The sequence below is a fragment of the Paroedura picta genome, chromosome 1, assembly GCF_049243985.1.
Source record: "Paroedura picta isolate Pp20150507F chromosome 1, Ppicta_v3.0, whole genome shotgun sequence".
In the NCBI taxonomy this organism is placed as follows: domain Eukaryota; kingdom Metazoa; phylum Chordata; class Lepidosauria; order Squamata; family Gekkonidae; genus Paroedura; species Paroedura picta.
In genome coordinates this window covers 121,831,891-121,847,901 of record NC_135369.1, presented here as the reverse complement: position 1 = coordinate 121,847,901, position 16,011 = coordinate 121,831,891, and the positions used below count along the sequence as shown (strand labels likewise).

General features: G+C 42.7%; 2 protein-coding genes across 2 annotated transcripts in view; both read right to left on the bottom strand.

Annotated features, from left to right (window-relative positions):
- The window catches only part of LAMA4 (laminin subunit alpha 4), a 117,118-nt gene extending 104,157 nt beyond the window's left edge, over positions 1-12,961 (bottom strand). Inside the window, exon 1 of the mRNA XM_077301695.1 lies at positions 12,227-12,961. Within this exon, the coding sequence (XP_077157810.1) occupies positions 12,227-12,427 (201 nt within the window). The 5' untranslated portion in view covers positions 12,428-12,961. The remainder of the gene's footprint in view (positions 1-12,226) is intronic.
- A 1,458-nt stretch (positions 12,962-14,419) lies between these two features.
- On the bottom strand, positions 14,420-15,178 carry LOC143842157 (ubiquitin carboxyl-terminal hydrolase isozyme L3-like). Its single transcript, XM_077346995.1, is given in 1 exon segment — positions 14,420-15,178. A coding segment is annotated over 1 exon segment (687 nt). The 5' UTR covers positions 15,122-15,178; the 3' UTR covers positions 14,420-14,434.
- Positions 15,179-16,011: the final 833 nt, after the last annotated feature.

Here is a 16,011-nt window from a genome sequence, read left to right as displayed (position 1 = left end):
TGCAGGTATGCGGAACGCTGAGATTCCACTATTTAAAATAGTGTTTCCGCTTTGTGAAACCAATTGGCAACATTCATGTTCATGGCATCCCAACAGCACAATCCCTTGTGCTATGAAGAAGAGTTGGTTCTCATATGCCACTTTTCTCTACCAGAAGGGGTCTCAAAGCAGCTTACAGTTGCTTTCCCTTTCCTCTCCCCATAACAGACACCCTGTGAAGTAGGTGAGGCTGAGAGAGCCCTGATATTACTGCTCATACTATGACTAGCCCAAGGTCACCCAGCTGGCTGTATGTGGTGTGCGGGGAATCAAACCTGGCTCACCAGCTTAGAAGTCAGCATTCTTAACCACTACACCAAGCTGGCTCTCCCTGATTTATTTAGAGATTCCACTACCTGTCGACCAAAGTAACAACTTCTCAAATTGCAAGTACACAAATGCTGTTTTGCCAACACAACCACAAGGAGACACAGGCACTGTACATTCAGGAACAGAACTCCCTTGACTGCTCCTGCTGCCATTGCTATGTACAATTATATCTTATTCACTCCTTCTGGCTCATGACTTCCCATGACACTCTGCCACCTTCCCTTATCTGTCCTTCCAAGCGTTCCCGTGTGCCTGATTCAAGTAAGTGAAGTTGTCATTGTCTCCTTGCTCTGTGTATGGTTTGGCCGGGTCCTGTGCACATAGGCCTAATACAAAAGATAGTTTGATGGATCATATATTGAGAACCTCCATGTATAGGCATAGGCCTGTGTACAAATGATACTGTAATGATATAAGTTCCAGGTGCAGGGCACAGTCATGACCCCTTCCCTGCCATTTGTCCTTTTCTATCTAAAACAAATATTTGCACAAGCTATAGGCATGCTGCTTTCCCCCCTCAGTTTACCTTGTAGCATGGCATTAATTTGACCATTTCATTGTCCAATATATGCTGTACAACTTTGCCCAAACTGTTGGATAAATTCGAGACTTGCCAGAGATAAAGGCTGTGGGAATTTGAAGCAAGTATTGGCCTTTGTAAAGTTGTCTGTTTTGTGTGTTTAGACTTTTTGATATTGTGTTGTTATTGTTAACTCTGAAACATTACAATAGAAAGTTTAGAATCCAGTAGTACCTTAAAGCCCAATAATATTTCCAAGGTATAAACTTTTGAGAACCACCAGTCTTAATTGCTACACCAAACTGGCTCTCAGAGATTAGATAACTTCATGGAGGACAGGTCTATCCATCACTGTTAATCTTGGTGACAAAATGGAACCTCCATGTTCAAAGGCAGTAAACTTCTGAATACTAGTTCCAGGAGGCAACATAAGGGGAAGACCTCACCCTCCATCCCCTGTTGTTGTCTCTCCAGGGAAATTTGTTGGCCACTGGGTGAGACAGGATGCTGGACTAAACAGGCCATTGGTCTAATCCATCAAGGGTCTTCTTATGATGGTTGCAGTATTCTTCCAGCATTTTGCTTTTAGTTCTTCAATAATATTGTTTTTATTTTGGTGGTTGCTAGGGAATTATGTTAAAGATAAGTTGTTCCAGTTACAGAATGAGACTAATTTAATTTATTTCTTCTGCTCTCAGGGGCTGCTCTCACAGTGACCTCATACGCAATGAAGCACCTCAAGTCTTCGAAAGAAGTTGTGTGTGTGTGTGTTTGTGTGTGCTGTGTGTGAATCTCCTATAAAAGACAGGCACTGAAATTTGATCCACACAGCAATGACTTGTTACAGAACAATGGCAGTGAAGTGGCCTGTGTGCTGTTATGGTCTGCTAGTAATGGGAAGGCCCAATTATGTGAGGTCAAGCATTAACTCAGTCTTTACTTTCTCACAGGTCTATTTCTGGCAATTCACATTGTTATTTATGGGTTACCTTTCAGTGCTGCCTGTACTGAATGTTTTCCTTGTTGATGAAAGGGATCACAATGCCATTCAGCTCTGCAAACCTCCTGATTGCTGCTGACACAATGAAATGGATGCTGGTTGACTGACTCATCAGAGAGAAAGCCCTAATTTTTCCTTTGGGAACTTTTTATGAATCCGGTGCCTACTAACCTTCTTTTAGCCACTCCCCTTTTTGCTCTTAGAGAATTACTCTGGATTCCCTTCTGAAAACACAAATGTAAACAAATCAGTTCTTTATGCAGAAAGGCTGAACCACAACACGTGCATTGATAGTGCTGTCAATGATTACCGTTTTACAATCAGTGTGGGATGAAGGAACATGAAAAGTCTGCAGTGCTTGCAAACTCACTAGGGACAGTTGAGAAAGAGAGAAGAGCCCAGTGGCAATTGAGATATTCTTGCTGGAGGTAAGATTGAAGAGAAACTTCCAGTGCATTCCTAAAGTTTTCCTAAAAGTTTTCCTAAAAGGACCTAAACAAAGGGCTAGATTTGAGCCCAGTAGTGTCTAAGAGACACTATATTGAAAGTCAGATATCTGGGGATTCAAAGAAGCTTACATTGTTCTTTCCCCCACCATTTTATCATCACATCAGATCTGCAGATCAATTAATAACTGATATATATGGGCACTGGATTTATTACAGGCCCATAAAAACCATTGGAAGTGTCACCACTGCCTTCTAATACCCATTAAATCTAGAACTAATCCCCCCTCTACAATGAATTGACTAATTAATTTATATTGCTTTTCGGAAAGCTTGAGGCCATGCAAAGTGGGAAGAGCTTTTCTTCAAGTATTTAGTTAGTTCAATGGTGAGATATGTTTTAATGGTTGGCTTGAAAATATTACTTTGAATTACTTGTGGCTATCAGCTACTCCTGGCACACTCTAGTCTAGTGGCTTGGCTGAGAACTGGAGACAAATGTGAATGCAACCAGCATGAATTTTTTTTTTTTTAGAAGAATGAAACTTGGGATGTTCCTAGAGCATGCCATTTGATTTCGAGGAGGAAATTAGTGCATATGTCTGCCTGTGTTCTTCTCCATGTTTATTATGGTTATTATTAAAGTATGTAAAAGAGAAGCATCATATGTCTCTTTTCCCAAGAAATCTGAAACTGCAAAGGATGTTCCTGGCATTCTTACCATTCAGGAAACCAGGGAATGCAAAACAATAGCTTGCCTTTGCCCTGACCTGCATGGTCCAGGCTAAGCAGATCTTAGAAGCTAAGCAGGGTCACCCTGGTTAGTACTTAGATGGGAGACCACCAAGGAAGTCCAGGGCCGCTATTCAGAGAGAAGCAGTAGCAAACCACCTCTGAATGTCTCTTGCCTTGAAAACTCTATGGGGTTGCCATAAATTGGCTCTGGCTTGATGGGACTTCACTCACTCACTCAGGTTGCCTTTATTCGAATGAAGCGTGTTTGTGTGAGTTCTTCCTGTATCTTTTGTAATGCCTGCATCCTGATTATCAAATGTGTCACAATGACTACGTGCTTTTGAAGCAGAAGGGCGTTAATGTTGTGTTTAAAGCATAATGTCTTAACCGTTATGGTGGTCAAATCTAGTTGCACTTAATTTTGAAAGCCTCTTCTATTCCACATGGTTACACCCTCTCCCCACCCAACAGCAAAACAAAATACCATTCAGCAGCAGAGCCTGATTTGGAGATGGAGCTGATTCCAGTATAAACATTTCTCTGTGAGGCGTTCTTCAGGAAAGTGCACACTCATATTTTCCATATACAGTGGGAAAGACAAAGCCTTCGCTTAAAAGGCATTCTTTCCCACAAAGGCAAAAACACTGTTGCAGCCTCCGAGCTTTTGAGGATATAAAGCATTTCTGGCAGAACGCATCATCATAAAGCCGGTCCTCTATTTCAAGCCGGTCCTCTATGTCCATCCCCCATTCTCCTACCACATTTGGCACTGCTGAGAATCTCTTACCCCTGTTTTTTTAATGTGCATTTATTGATTTTTATATATATGAAGATTATAAGATACATACTTATTTATTCTTTATCTTCAGATGTTCTAATGAATATGTACTGCAGGGTGTTTTTGTTCACATTTCTTCAGAGGATATGGTGAATACACAATGACAGTTGGGCAGTTTGTATTTAATTAAACATCCTGTTCCCTGGATACCGAAACACTTGTATGTGAAAGAACAGAAACTACTTTTTAAAAGACAGACATCTGCAATCAATAGCATGTTTATGGTAATTACAGAGGCCCTGTGACTTGGCTGCTTTCAAATCAATACGCAGAATTTGAATCTCCTTGACATCCTTGTCTTATCCTTGTATTCCAAGTTACTCTTTGCCACCCACAATATTCAGACCCATCTGTCTCTAGTTCTTATGTTATGTCTTCATCCTCCTGCTTCCTTGTTGTAGAATAGTTTTGTAAGCATTAAAATATATTTCGCTTCTGGAAAACTTTCAAAAAGGAAAGAAAACGCTTGTCTATTTAGAAAATATTGCTCTACATTGTCCTTTTGGGGGATGTTGGCATTCCTGGGACATCAGCAGCTGTTGGAGCCACCTGCTCATTTGAACAGCTGCACTTTCAGATTGGGAACCAGCCACAACCACAGGTGTGTTTGCCACATCTGGAGATAGGTGGCAAAACCAAGTCAACCAATAAGCTGAGTAAAAGAATCATCATTTTGGTAACCAGAAGCAGCAGTAAGCTCCTCGTGCCTGGGGATGACATAGGTCTAGTTGCTAAGGTGATGGGGGAGGTGAGGAGGATCTGGAAGTGCCACAATTTAGATGGACAAGGAAGGAAGAGGGATAGGATTGCATGCTCAATGAGGGATTATTTAAGCTCTGCCCAGCTCAGGCTGAGGTGGTGTTCACTGTCAGTCCCTATCCAGCTCTAGGTCGGGAAATACCTGAAAATGTTTGGAGGTATAATGCCATAGACTCTACCCTCCAAAGTGGCCATTTGCTCCATCTGAACTGATCTCTGTCCTCTGGAGATCAGTTGTAATCTCTGGAGATCTTTAGACATCACCTGGAAGTTGCCAGTTGTGGGCCAGAAGAAGTGTCAGAGTGTGAAGCATGAGGAAGATCAGGATGCAGAAACCCTCTCCTTTCTGGGAACTGAGGTTTTTGGGAAAAGCTAGATGGGAAGTTTATGGAATCATTATCCCATGGACACACTCTTATCTAGGACAGCCAGAATCAGTCACATGACTAGTGCCTTGCTCTCCCTCAAACAGTGCAATCCTGAGAAGAGTTAATCCAGTCTAAGACTGCTGAAATCAATGAGTTTTGACTTCATTGGAGTAACCCTGGCATCAGCTACACTGTAAATTAACTTGCTGATGCTTCACTTTTGCTCTGAGTTCCCTTTGGTATATTCAGGTAGGTAGCCATGTTGGTCTGAAGCAGCAGAACAAAGTTTGAGTTCAGCAGCACCTTTAAGACTAAGTTTTACTCAATGTTTAAGCATTTGTTTACATGCACAGTTCTTCAGATACAATGAAATGGAAATTGGAATGGTTTCAGCATAGTTGCATGAAACCCAACCTCTCGAAGATGGATATGTCGGAACGGGTCTGACCGGGAAGCGTGCCTCCAAAATCTGAACAGTGTGCAACTTAAAACTGCACAGTCAGGAATTTGGGTGTGATCTTTGATACTTCCTTAACCACGGAAGCTCAGGTCATGAAAGTAGATCAACTAGCATGGGGGTAATGAAGTAGCCTTCAAGGCAAGTCATTTTGGGAGATTTCTTTTGGCAAGCATTCGGAAACCCCACTTGGCATGCACAGCCAGCCATGCTTTGTTTAAACTGCTTGGGGAACAAAGTGGGAATCAGTGTTAGCTGCTCTGGCTCCTGAGCAGGGTAGAGCAGGATGAGGGATGTGGTAGACACTGCTGCCCCCAGAATCCACTACCTGAGGTCACTGCTTCACTTTGCTTTGTTGTAGATCCATACCATAGCACATTCATGTTCTTGAAGAGTTCTAAATTGGATGGGGAATACTTTGCATGGTCTCGCAGACTTGGAACATTTTCTTCAGTCATATTGTTTTGCCAGCTAACATCATTTGTTTCCCATGATTTAACAGGTTTAAGGCTGGCTGCTTGTAAATCAGATTATTTTCACTAAAGCTTTGATGAGTATCATAAGTTGTATCTGCAATATAATTTTTTTCTACATAACATGATTTCCCAGAAGGAGAAAAATAACATCAGCAAAATTAATGTGAAATACTTACTGAACTTTTAATGTACCCATTAAGACAGTCAAAAAACTCATTGGTTTTGGCTACATAAAATTCCAGGGCTTTTCTCTATTCTGTAACTCCCTAGAATCTAAAAACTTGAATCATGAATCACTAGTATCATTATGAGGAAATCATGGCGTTCCCAATATAATTTCCCCCATGTCATGTTTATTCAAGAAAGGAAGTGACTTCTGGGGAGAATCAGCAGGATATCAAGCGTATTTAATGTTTCCCCCCACATATTTTTGTAAATGTCCCCTTCTGTGGTTGTCTTAAGAATATTTTCCCAGTCATTTTACAAAAATAGTAGTGAGGTTTATAATTACTAGATGTGCAGATTCTCCCAGATGAATGCCTCCACCCATGTATTTTCCATTATCCTATGGAGATAAAGTCTATTTTTTTCCTTAGTATTTGGGCTTCCTAAGAGTTATTCCAAAGATTCACACGTTATATGGATCTAGTTGCCATGTCTTCAGGTTTGACCCAAGTTTTCCAGGTTTTCATAAGGGGGTGCTTATTAAATTTGCAGATGATATTAAACTGGGAGGGGTAGCAAACACAGCAGAAGACAGAATCAGGGTACAGTATGATCCTGACAGGCTGGAGAACTGGGCTAAAATGAATTTCAGTCATGATAAATGTAAAGTTCTGCATTTAAGTAGGAAAAATCAAATGCATCATTATAGGACAGGGAGTCTTGTTTTGGCAGTAGTATGCACAAAAAGGATCTAGGGGTCTTAGTAGACCATACACTGAACATGAGTCAGCAGTGTGACTGGGACCCTTTATGTATGGCGGCAGCTACTCCGCGCTGTCTCAATGTCGTTGTGGTGGGGAAGGATGCCCCGCCATTCCCCATGAACGCACGGGGGTGGGGCATGCAGGGCTGCCCCAGCGTAGCACGCGCACACATGCTTTGCGCCAGGGCAGCGGGGTAAGTGGCAGTGGCCGGGGGGGGGGAGGTGGGGAGGGGCCAGGGGGAGTGGGGGAGCCGGGCCCCCTCCACACGCTCTGGTGGGGGCAGGGGGCCACCCTTGCCAGCTCCATGTCTCCACGGAGATTACAGGGGCATGCTGTGTCCCTACAAGGACACTGTAGGTTGGGGCTGGGTGGGCCCCTGCAAATGCCTGCAGTATCAGGAAGCCCTGGGCTAGGCTGGGCCCTGAACGGCGGCAACGGCGGGAATAATTGAGGATTTTCCCCAAAGCCCTGTCACTGCCACTTTGGGCATTCTGGCCCGTGCATAATGGGTCTCAGTGGCTAAAAAGGTAAATGGGATTTGGGGCTGTATCAAAAGAAGTATAATGTCCAGATTGCATGAGGTGATGGTACTGCTTTACTCTGCTCCAGTTAGACCTCTCTTAGAGTACTGTGTTCAATTTTGGGCACCACAATTGAAGAAGGATATAGACAAACTGGAGCACATCCAGAGGAGGGACAATGAAAATGGTGACAGGTTTGGAGACCAAGACATATGAGGAAAGGTTGAGAGAGCTCGATCTCTTTAGCCTGGAGAAAAGATGACTAGGAGGTGATATGATAGCCAACTTCAAGTACTTGTAGGGCAGTTACATAGAGGATGGTGCAAAGTTGTTTTCTGTTGCTCCGGAGAGTTGGACCAGAACCAAAGGGAAGGAATTAATTCAAAAGAATTTTTGGCTAAACATCCAGAAGAAATTCCTGACATAGCAATTCCTCAGTGGAACAGACTTCCTCAGGAGGTAGTGGGTTCTCCTTTCTTGGAAGTTCTTAAGCAGAGTCTAGACAGCCATCTCACAGAAATGCTGATTCTGTTAATTTAAGCAGATTATAGGTGACTGGACAGAAGAAATCGTGCCCATGCTTGGCTCTTGTGGCCCTTTGTTGCATGCCAGGGAGATGCTGATTGTCACTTTGGGGTTGGGAGGTGAATTTCCTCCAGATTGGCCAGGGATTCTAGGTCTTTTTTTTGGGGGGGAGGCATCATCTGGACATGGAATTGGGGTCACTGTGGGTGGGCAGGTAGTTATGAATTTCCTGCATTCTGCAGGGGGTTAGATTAGATGATCCTGGAGGACCCTTCCAATTCTATGATTCTATTTTCTCATACATCTCTGATGTTAAATGAGTAGTGGTAGGGAGATACAGCAGCAGCCATAATAGAAGTATTATTCTGTGAACCTATGCATGCATAATGATAGCAGATCTTGTCGCTGCTTCTTGTGCTGGGTTGGGCTGACATAATTTGAACAGCTTTGTTCCTTTAAAAAATAGTAAGAACGATTGCAATTGGAACAATTCTAAGACATCAACGAATGCTAATAGATATGCTCTCTGTCTGTCAACTTCAGATTAGGAAATATCTGGCAATCGGGAGTAGAGCCTGAGGAGGGCAGAGTTATGGGAGAGAAGAAACCTCAACAAGGCATAATGCCACAGTCCACCTTCCAAAGCAGCCATCCCCGACCTAGGAACTGACCTCTGTCATGTGGAGATTAGGTGTAATTCCGGAAGATCCCCATGTACCATCTGGAGACTGGCAACCCTATTCTCCTCTACAAGTTTTCTTCTTATCCTGAACAGGCTTATACTTTTAAAAGACTGAAAGTATGACATGTCCTAGCTAACAAAATTATACACGGTTTTAAAGTTATCATGTTTCAAATGTGTTGCTTAGGTCCAAAGAATTCGTAGGGAAAACTGGAGGCATTGATTAAATGCCACGACTGCTTGTGTGTGTTTGCACTATATAATGCTACGTTGTCCTAATGGCAGTCTACTTTGGAACATTCTGTGAGCTGATTATGTGGTTCTCATGAAACCCCTCTCTGTAAATCCTGGCACTGGTGAGCATGACTAATGCTCTGTGTCTGCTTGGAAGAGTAAGAGGCCCAAGTCAATATTTGGACTATGAAATAAATCAATGAGGATATTATAGGGAAGTTCACACTGATTTTGAGTAAAAATATATTCCATTAAATGACCTGCTTTATGAACTACGTGTACAGAGAAATATCTTAGCTGTATGCCTTGGAAAGACTGCATGGGTGTGGCCAGCTAGGGAAGTGACACCAAATAATGTAGCCACTCTCTGTGAACCAGCTATTTCTCTCTCTCTCTCTCTCTCTCTCTGTTGGGCCCCCTTTCTTTCTTTGCTAAGTAATTCAGAATAGAACAGTGTTTGCTTCCTTTGGTCCATGCAGAGATGCAGATGCACTCCCTACTTGCTGCCAAAGCCATGGTGCAGCAGAGGGAAGGCATGTGACCAGTGCCTGTGCAAAATGCTTTGGAGGCTGCAGCATTACAGTTCACACACTTATCATTCTTGCTTTTTTATTACTGCTTATTATCAGTGGCAGTGATGAGTTCTCCCAGAAAAGCCTGCATTTCATTTGAAGTACCCAGTGTGGAACATGGCTAACTGCTTCACAGACACGCGTTTAGCTTGCAAATACTTTAACAGGTCAAAATTTAATGTCCTTACCAGTGAATGTGGATATATCTTTGAGGCCTAGGATTGCCATCCTCAAGGTAATCCCCCAGAATTACAGGTGGTCTACAGATGACAGAGATTAGTTTCTCTTGGAAAAAATGGTTGCTTTGGAATTTGGTTTCTATGGCATTATACCCTGCTAGAGTCCCTCCATCCTCACCAGACCCTACCCCTCAAATCTCCATGAATGTCCTTACCTGGAGCTGACAACTTTAATGAGACAGCAGAAGGGAAGAACTTTTGCTAAAACATGCTGGGGAAAGAAAGACTCGACCATTTATTTGAAAGAACAGGCTATGATCATAATCCAACCTCATTCATATACTTTAATTTTCATAGATTTCAACAGGAGAGTTAAACATGTGCTTAATATTTCCTTAAAACATCAATGGGATCTAAATCTCAGGTGAAATTGTTCCTGGTATTTCTACTTTTCTGTGAAATGAAGAGCTTGTCTGCACTATGAGGTCATTTTGGCTCTATACCAACTTGAGTTTGACTTAGATTCTAGACAGCTTGTCATGACAGGGTGCTAAAATGTTTATGTAACACTCTAAGCTGGGGTTTCCTAGTCTGCACACAATAGATAATGCACTTCCAATGCCCTTTAGAAGTAGATTATTCTGTTCTGCACAGGAAACTCCAGCTGCTAAAGCACATTGAAAGTGCATTATCCTACGTGTGCAGACTAGGCCCTGGCAACCGGTGGATGACCAGTTTGGGAAATATACAGGGCAGCTGAGAGTGACAGTGTGACATCTCTTCCAAGAACACCCTTAAGTAATATCACACTTCTCTAGATGACATCTCTAGATATTATTGCAAACTCTATGGTAAAACCATTTTTGCCTCCGATTGCTCTTCCAGTTTTCATCAGAACTGACATCTGTCTTATCTAGGAATCACCAAAAACGCTGGTTTTACTACAGAGTTTTCAGTCATTCCTAGGGAGGCATGGCATCATGCCCTGGTTTCCTGGAAGTAATGTCACACCATTGCTAACAGCCATTTAAGTTTCCCCCCTTTTTTCCTGCTGGCTGTTGCAGTGCTGATTGCAGGAAATGGAAAACATTCAGCTTTAAACGCAGGTTCATCTGTGGTCAGAAATAATTTTAAGAATGATGAACATTTATCTGTCAGATATGACAGCATCAGTCATTCAAACATGTCATTATATGTGAGGTTGCTGTGCTAAAATTTCTCTCATTTTCTAGTTTTATTGCCAAGGTCCAACTCTCTTCTTTTCTAATGACCTTCATAGTCTCAGTTTGCATTACAGACACAGAATACTATTATTTTCCCTTATCATTATTTTTCTCTCTGAGTTACAATTTTTGATTTTAAAGTATAGTTCAGCTCAACAGCAACCAAATCCAAGCCAACAAGACTGAAGAATCCATGATGTCAATAAAGCAACTCTCAACAGAAAGCCTTCAGTCACCTCAGTATCATTGAATTTAATTTCATTATTTTCTGAAAACTGGAAATATATTCTGGGTCTTCCTTCAGGTGTTTCTCAGATAGCAGAAGCTACTTCTGAGTAAATGTGCATGGGCTTATTTTCATTAGGCTCTACCATGTCATTTCATGCAGATTTAAAGCAGGAAATATAAGCCATGACTCAATTATATCCCCCCAAGAAAAAACCCCACACACATTGTGTTGATAAGCCATGAAGATGCTCCAGTGAATGACAGCCACTTCTTCAAATATTAGAGCCTGATATAGAGCTTTGGAAGGGTTGTACTCTGCTTACAGAGCTTATGCATATCTGAGGTTTGCATTGCAATTCACACTGGTGGTGTGTGCAAACTGCACTTAGCTTCTCTTTGCATATACAGAGTGCACCTCTTTCTACAGACATAAAATGGGAATGCTCCTGAGGTGTCAGTGCTCTTTGTGCTTCCAAGGAATTGCTAGATGAGTTGAAAATGCTAAAAGAATTATATACTAATGATCTGAGAATACATGGGTATGCAGAATTGGCTTGTCACATCCCCACAACTTTCTCTTAAATGTGACAGCAGTGATTTGCAAATCAGATGGCCCTTGGCAGGTAGCACTAGTTGGTCAGGTCCCATGCCACAGTTTCATGTTGATATGGATGAGTCTTAATTCATTTCCACCTGAATGCATAATTACACTCACAAAATCCATCAAAAACTTCTTCTTCCTGGGGAAAATACAACAATCCCAAACCAAAAAACAACAACACTGTCTTTGGTAACCTTACTGGAAATATCAAGGCCTGCAAAATGTCAGTAAAAGGCTGTTCTGAAAGAGTGAACTGACAAACGGACTTAGCTGAAATAGTGCTCTTTGGATGGGCCTCTTTTGTTGTTCTTGCAAGAAATTCAAGTAAGCTAACATGATTTTGTAACACTGCTGTCTATTCAAAGCAAGCAGAAGCATATGTATATTTTGTAAGAAATGGAAGCATATTTTCTAGTGTTACTTGAAATGCCTTAAAATCCTCAAAATTCCACATTCACATGATTACATTAACTTTAACCATATAAAGACATTAAAATAACGGAACAAGGGGAAAAGAAACATACACAAAGGGAGAAAGGTCAACAGACAGAAGAGTTACTGTACCTCTGCAGAAGGCAACCAACTTCCAAAAGCTACAGTCTCTTGCTGCTCTCTGATAAGTGTGTCTTCTTGACTACCGACCGCTGAGCTACCTTCAATGTCAAAATGAAAAACATTTCCCTCTGTTGAGGCAAAGCTTAAGGAAAAATATTCCAGGAAGAAGAATAGAGGAAAAACCAGGGGCCAGGCCAAGATCAAAGCCATCTCCTCCCCTTACATCCAGCAGTGATCTTGCAGCTTCTTAGTACTTGTTTTTGCTTCTGCTTTAATCGACCTCCTCCCCACTAGCTTAGTGGCGCCGCAGTTATTATAACTTTCAGCTTTTCAGTTTCCAGATGTGCCACTTCTAAGGCAGTTTTGAAGCAGATCCTTATTAAAGGAGTGCCTTTGCACTCTCTCTCTCTCTCTCTCTCTCTCTCCCTCCCTCCCTCCCTCCCTTCCTCTCCTCTCTTGCTCGCTTTCTGAGCCTGTAGCTCCTCTTTCTCCCTAGAGGCTCCAGCTGAATAACATACAGATGGGCAGTGCTTAACCAGAGAGTGTCAAAATGCAGATTGTATTCCAGGAAAAGCACCACGAACTGCACAGCCACCTTATCTTCACTCCGTCAGGATATAGTCTGCCTCTGTATTCAGAGCTCTGGCTTCCTTCAAGGCTTCCTTATCATCACTCCCTTTTCACCTTTCCACTTAAGTCCCACCCACGCAAACTTAGGTCATGTTCAGATGAAAATCAGACTTTCCCACAACTGGAACCAAAGCCATCGGAGACAATCAACTGTCATAATGATATTTACCACCCTAAGTCACAGAAAATACTGGAGAAAACTTTATAAGCAGTCTCTGATCCAGGAGAACAGCAGGAAGATGAGAACCTCTGCACTCAAGAAGTGTCTTTTCTTTTAAGGAAGAAATCAAGTTCTCATGAATCTTGAGACCCTACTTTACAGAAACATATGCTTTTTAACACATTTAATTAGCTTGCCCAATTTTTCTCAGACCCACCTCTCATCATCATGTCTGTCAATGAAAAAAGAATATCATTCAGTACAGTTTGGGAAAGTGACGTCATTACACAAATGCATGAACTTTTATTTACAAAGGACATCTTGTTTTCCTGTTCAAGAGATGCTTTGTGAGATCCTTGAATCAAGGCTCTCAGTGTAGAGGAGGCTGCTGAGTATACCAGTTAGCGCAGATCCTGTATTTTTCTCACTAAAGTCTTTTGCAGATGTTGTTGGCATGGGTAATATTTCCAAGGCTGCTGAGTTTACCACCATTTTTGTGGTTCAAAACACCGGCAACTGCTTGCAGGAGGGGACTGGAAAGAGGGAACAAGCCCCCTCCCAGTTTGCCCTGGCCCCACCCCCAAAGGAGGGAAGCCCCAAAGGAAGACTGCCTGCCCAGCCTGTGGCCTGCCCTGGCCCTTCCCACCAAAAGGGGAGAGGGAGAGGCAGCCTACCTGCCCAGTTGAATGGATGCTGCATTTGCCCTGTGGGTTGTGTGAAGGCAACGGCAAGACACAGAAGGGTTGGTTGAGTACCACCTGACCCTTACTATGGTAGTGCCATTTGAATGCTGTGTAAGGGCTTGGGTGGACATTGGACAGGCACTGCTTTCCTCACATTACACAAGTTGTGTGAGGACTGAATGGGTACCATTTTCTCCCATGAAGGCCAAATGGCTGCAGTTTTCCCCTTGGCATACAAAGACTGGGGACAGCCCACCTGCAGGTGGGAGGAGCATTGGCTCACTGGGAAATGTCCTGGTAGACATAACGGCTTGTCTGTTCCTGACTACGTGGGTCTTTTTCTAACCAGTTCTTTCCACCTAAATTCTGTCCATTACAACAGAGTGGTACTAAGGACTGTCCTCTACCATTTCCTGGAATTGCTTTCTATAGGAGATATTTTCACCAGTTTGAAGCATAGAATCTCTAATAATAAGAAGAGGAGAAGAGTGGGTTCCTATATGCCGCGTTTCCCTATCTGAAGGAGGCTCAAAGCAGCTTACAGTCGCCTTGCCTTTCCTCTCCCCACAACAGATTAGAAGTCCACACTCCTAACCAGTACACCAAACTGGCTCTCTTTTTTTATAGGACAAATTGGAATCTTAATCTGCATCAACGTGTTACTTGGGAGGTATCAAAAGCATGGCAAAACCATAATTGTTACAATACTTAGACACACAGGGTTTTTCACCACCACTTCAGAATTTAGGCTGCTGACAGAGCGATTGCATTAAATCTTAATTTGTCCGGGTCACACTCCATGAATTTCTTGCATACTTCAATTGTGTCCTCCAAGAACGTGGCATCACTCGACTGGCCGTGATTTATTGGGAAAGGTTTCCACCCATCCAATTCATAGAGATTGCCCCCAATGTTTACTAACGCAATGAAGTGGAGATCTACTTTTTCGTCTATACTAGGTGCCTCAGTTTGACCTTCATGGGCACTGGACTCATGAGTAACTCAAATAGCTTCATAGGTTTCTAAATATTTGGCTCTCTCTTCAGGGCTCATGGAGACAGATTCATCCAGGAACTTTTTAAACGATGACTCCGCTTCAAAGTTAATCTTGTCCCTGTTGTTGGCAATGGCGTGTATAAGCCCAATGGTCCCGCAGGCATTGCTGATGGTTTGCTTCATGAACCAGACCGAGGGTTTGACGTCTTGTCCCTGAGATTTTATTCTCTCTTCTGTTCTGAAGGTTTCGTACTTTTCACTGACTGGAAACAGGAGTAGAACAGCGCAAACAGGCTTTGGCACCATGCTGAGGAGCTTCGGATCCATCCCGTACACATCTACGAATTGCCAACTGGGGTGTATCCCGAGCTGCCTGAGAAACTGATTCGTGACATCCGGGTTTGCTTCCAGGGGCAGCCAACGATGCGGGTCCATCTCGCCACTTCGGTGTCTGTAGCAAAAGAGCCACAAGAATGGCAGTGTCCTTGCACTATCAAGCGTCCAGTTTGGATGACCCTGCCTAACATATGGGTTCACTTTTTTGGCTTCTTGTAGCAGGGTTCAGAAGGACAATCAGGCAGATATTGCTAGATTTGCTAGTAGTTCTGTATCTTTCTCTCTACCTGCAGGCTCTGCCTTGAGAATCAAACTTTCTCTTACTTATGGTAGCCAAGTCTCTCACGAGATGATAGCTAGGTGCAGATGCTGACACTTCTTCCCACAGAACTGCACGTCTCATGACTTTTTGTTTTTGAGCAACTATGTAGATGTTTTTTGTGTACTACCATCTCTGGATCGGGAAATATCTGGAGATTTTGTGGGTGGAACTTGTGAAGAGGGCTCCTGAAGTTAGGGCTGTCAGCCTCTAGGTAGGGCCTGGAGACCTCCTAGAATTACAACTGACCTCTAGACCAAAGAAATCAGGTCCCATAGAGAAAGTAGTTGCTTTGGAGGGTGGACTCCAAACTTTGTATGGCATTGTACTCTACTGAGGTCACTGCCTAACTAATAAACTGGAAGTTATAACATCTGAAGTAAGGTTTGAAGTTCTAGCCAGAGAAGCTTGACAACAGAGGCAAGAAAAAATCCAGAGAGACACATGGAGTTGGCCAAAACAAGGAAGTCAGGCCTATAGTGTAAAACCTTAGGATCCAAGGCTGAGTACATTTTTGTCAAATCAAGTAGTCTTTGATATAGGAGTGGAGAAATAATGGGGGGGGGGGGAGTTTTGGATGTTCCTGAACATGGAGGAAGATGGGAAGGATTTGGTTACTATTAGAGAGATTTTTTTTCATTGGTTATGGATAAAAGCATTATTGAGCCAT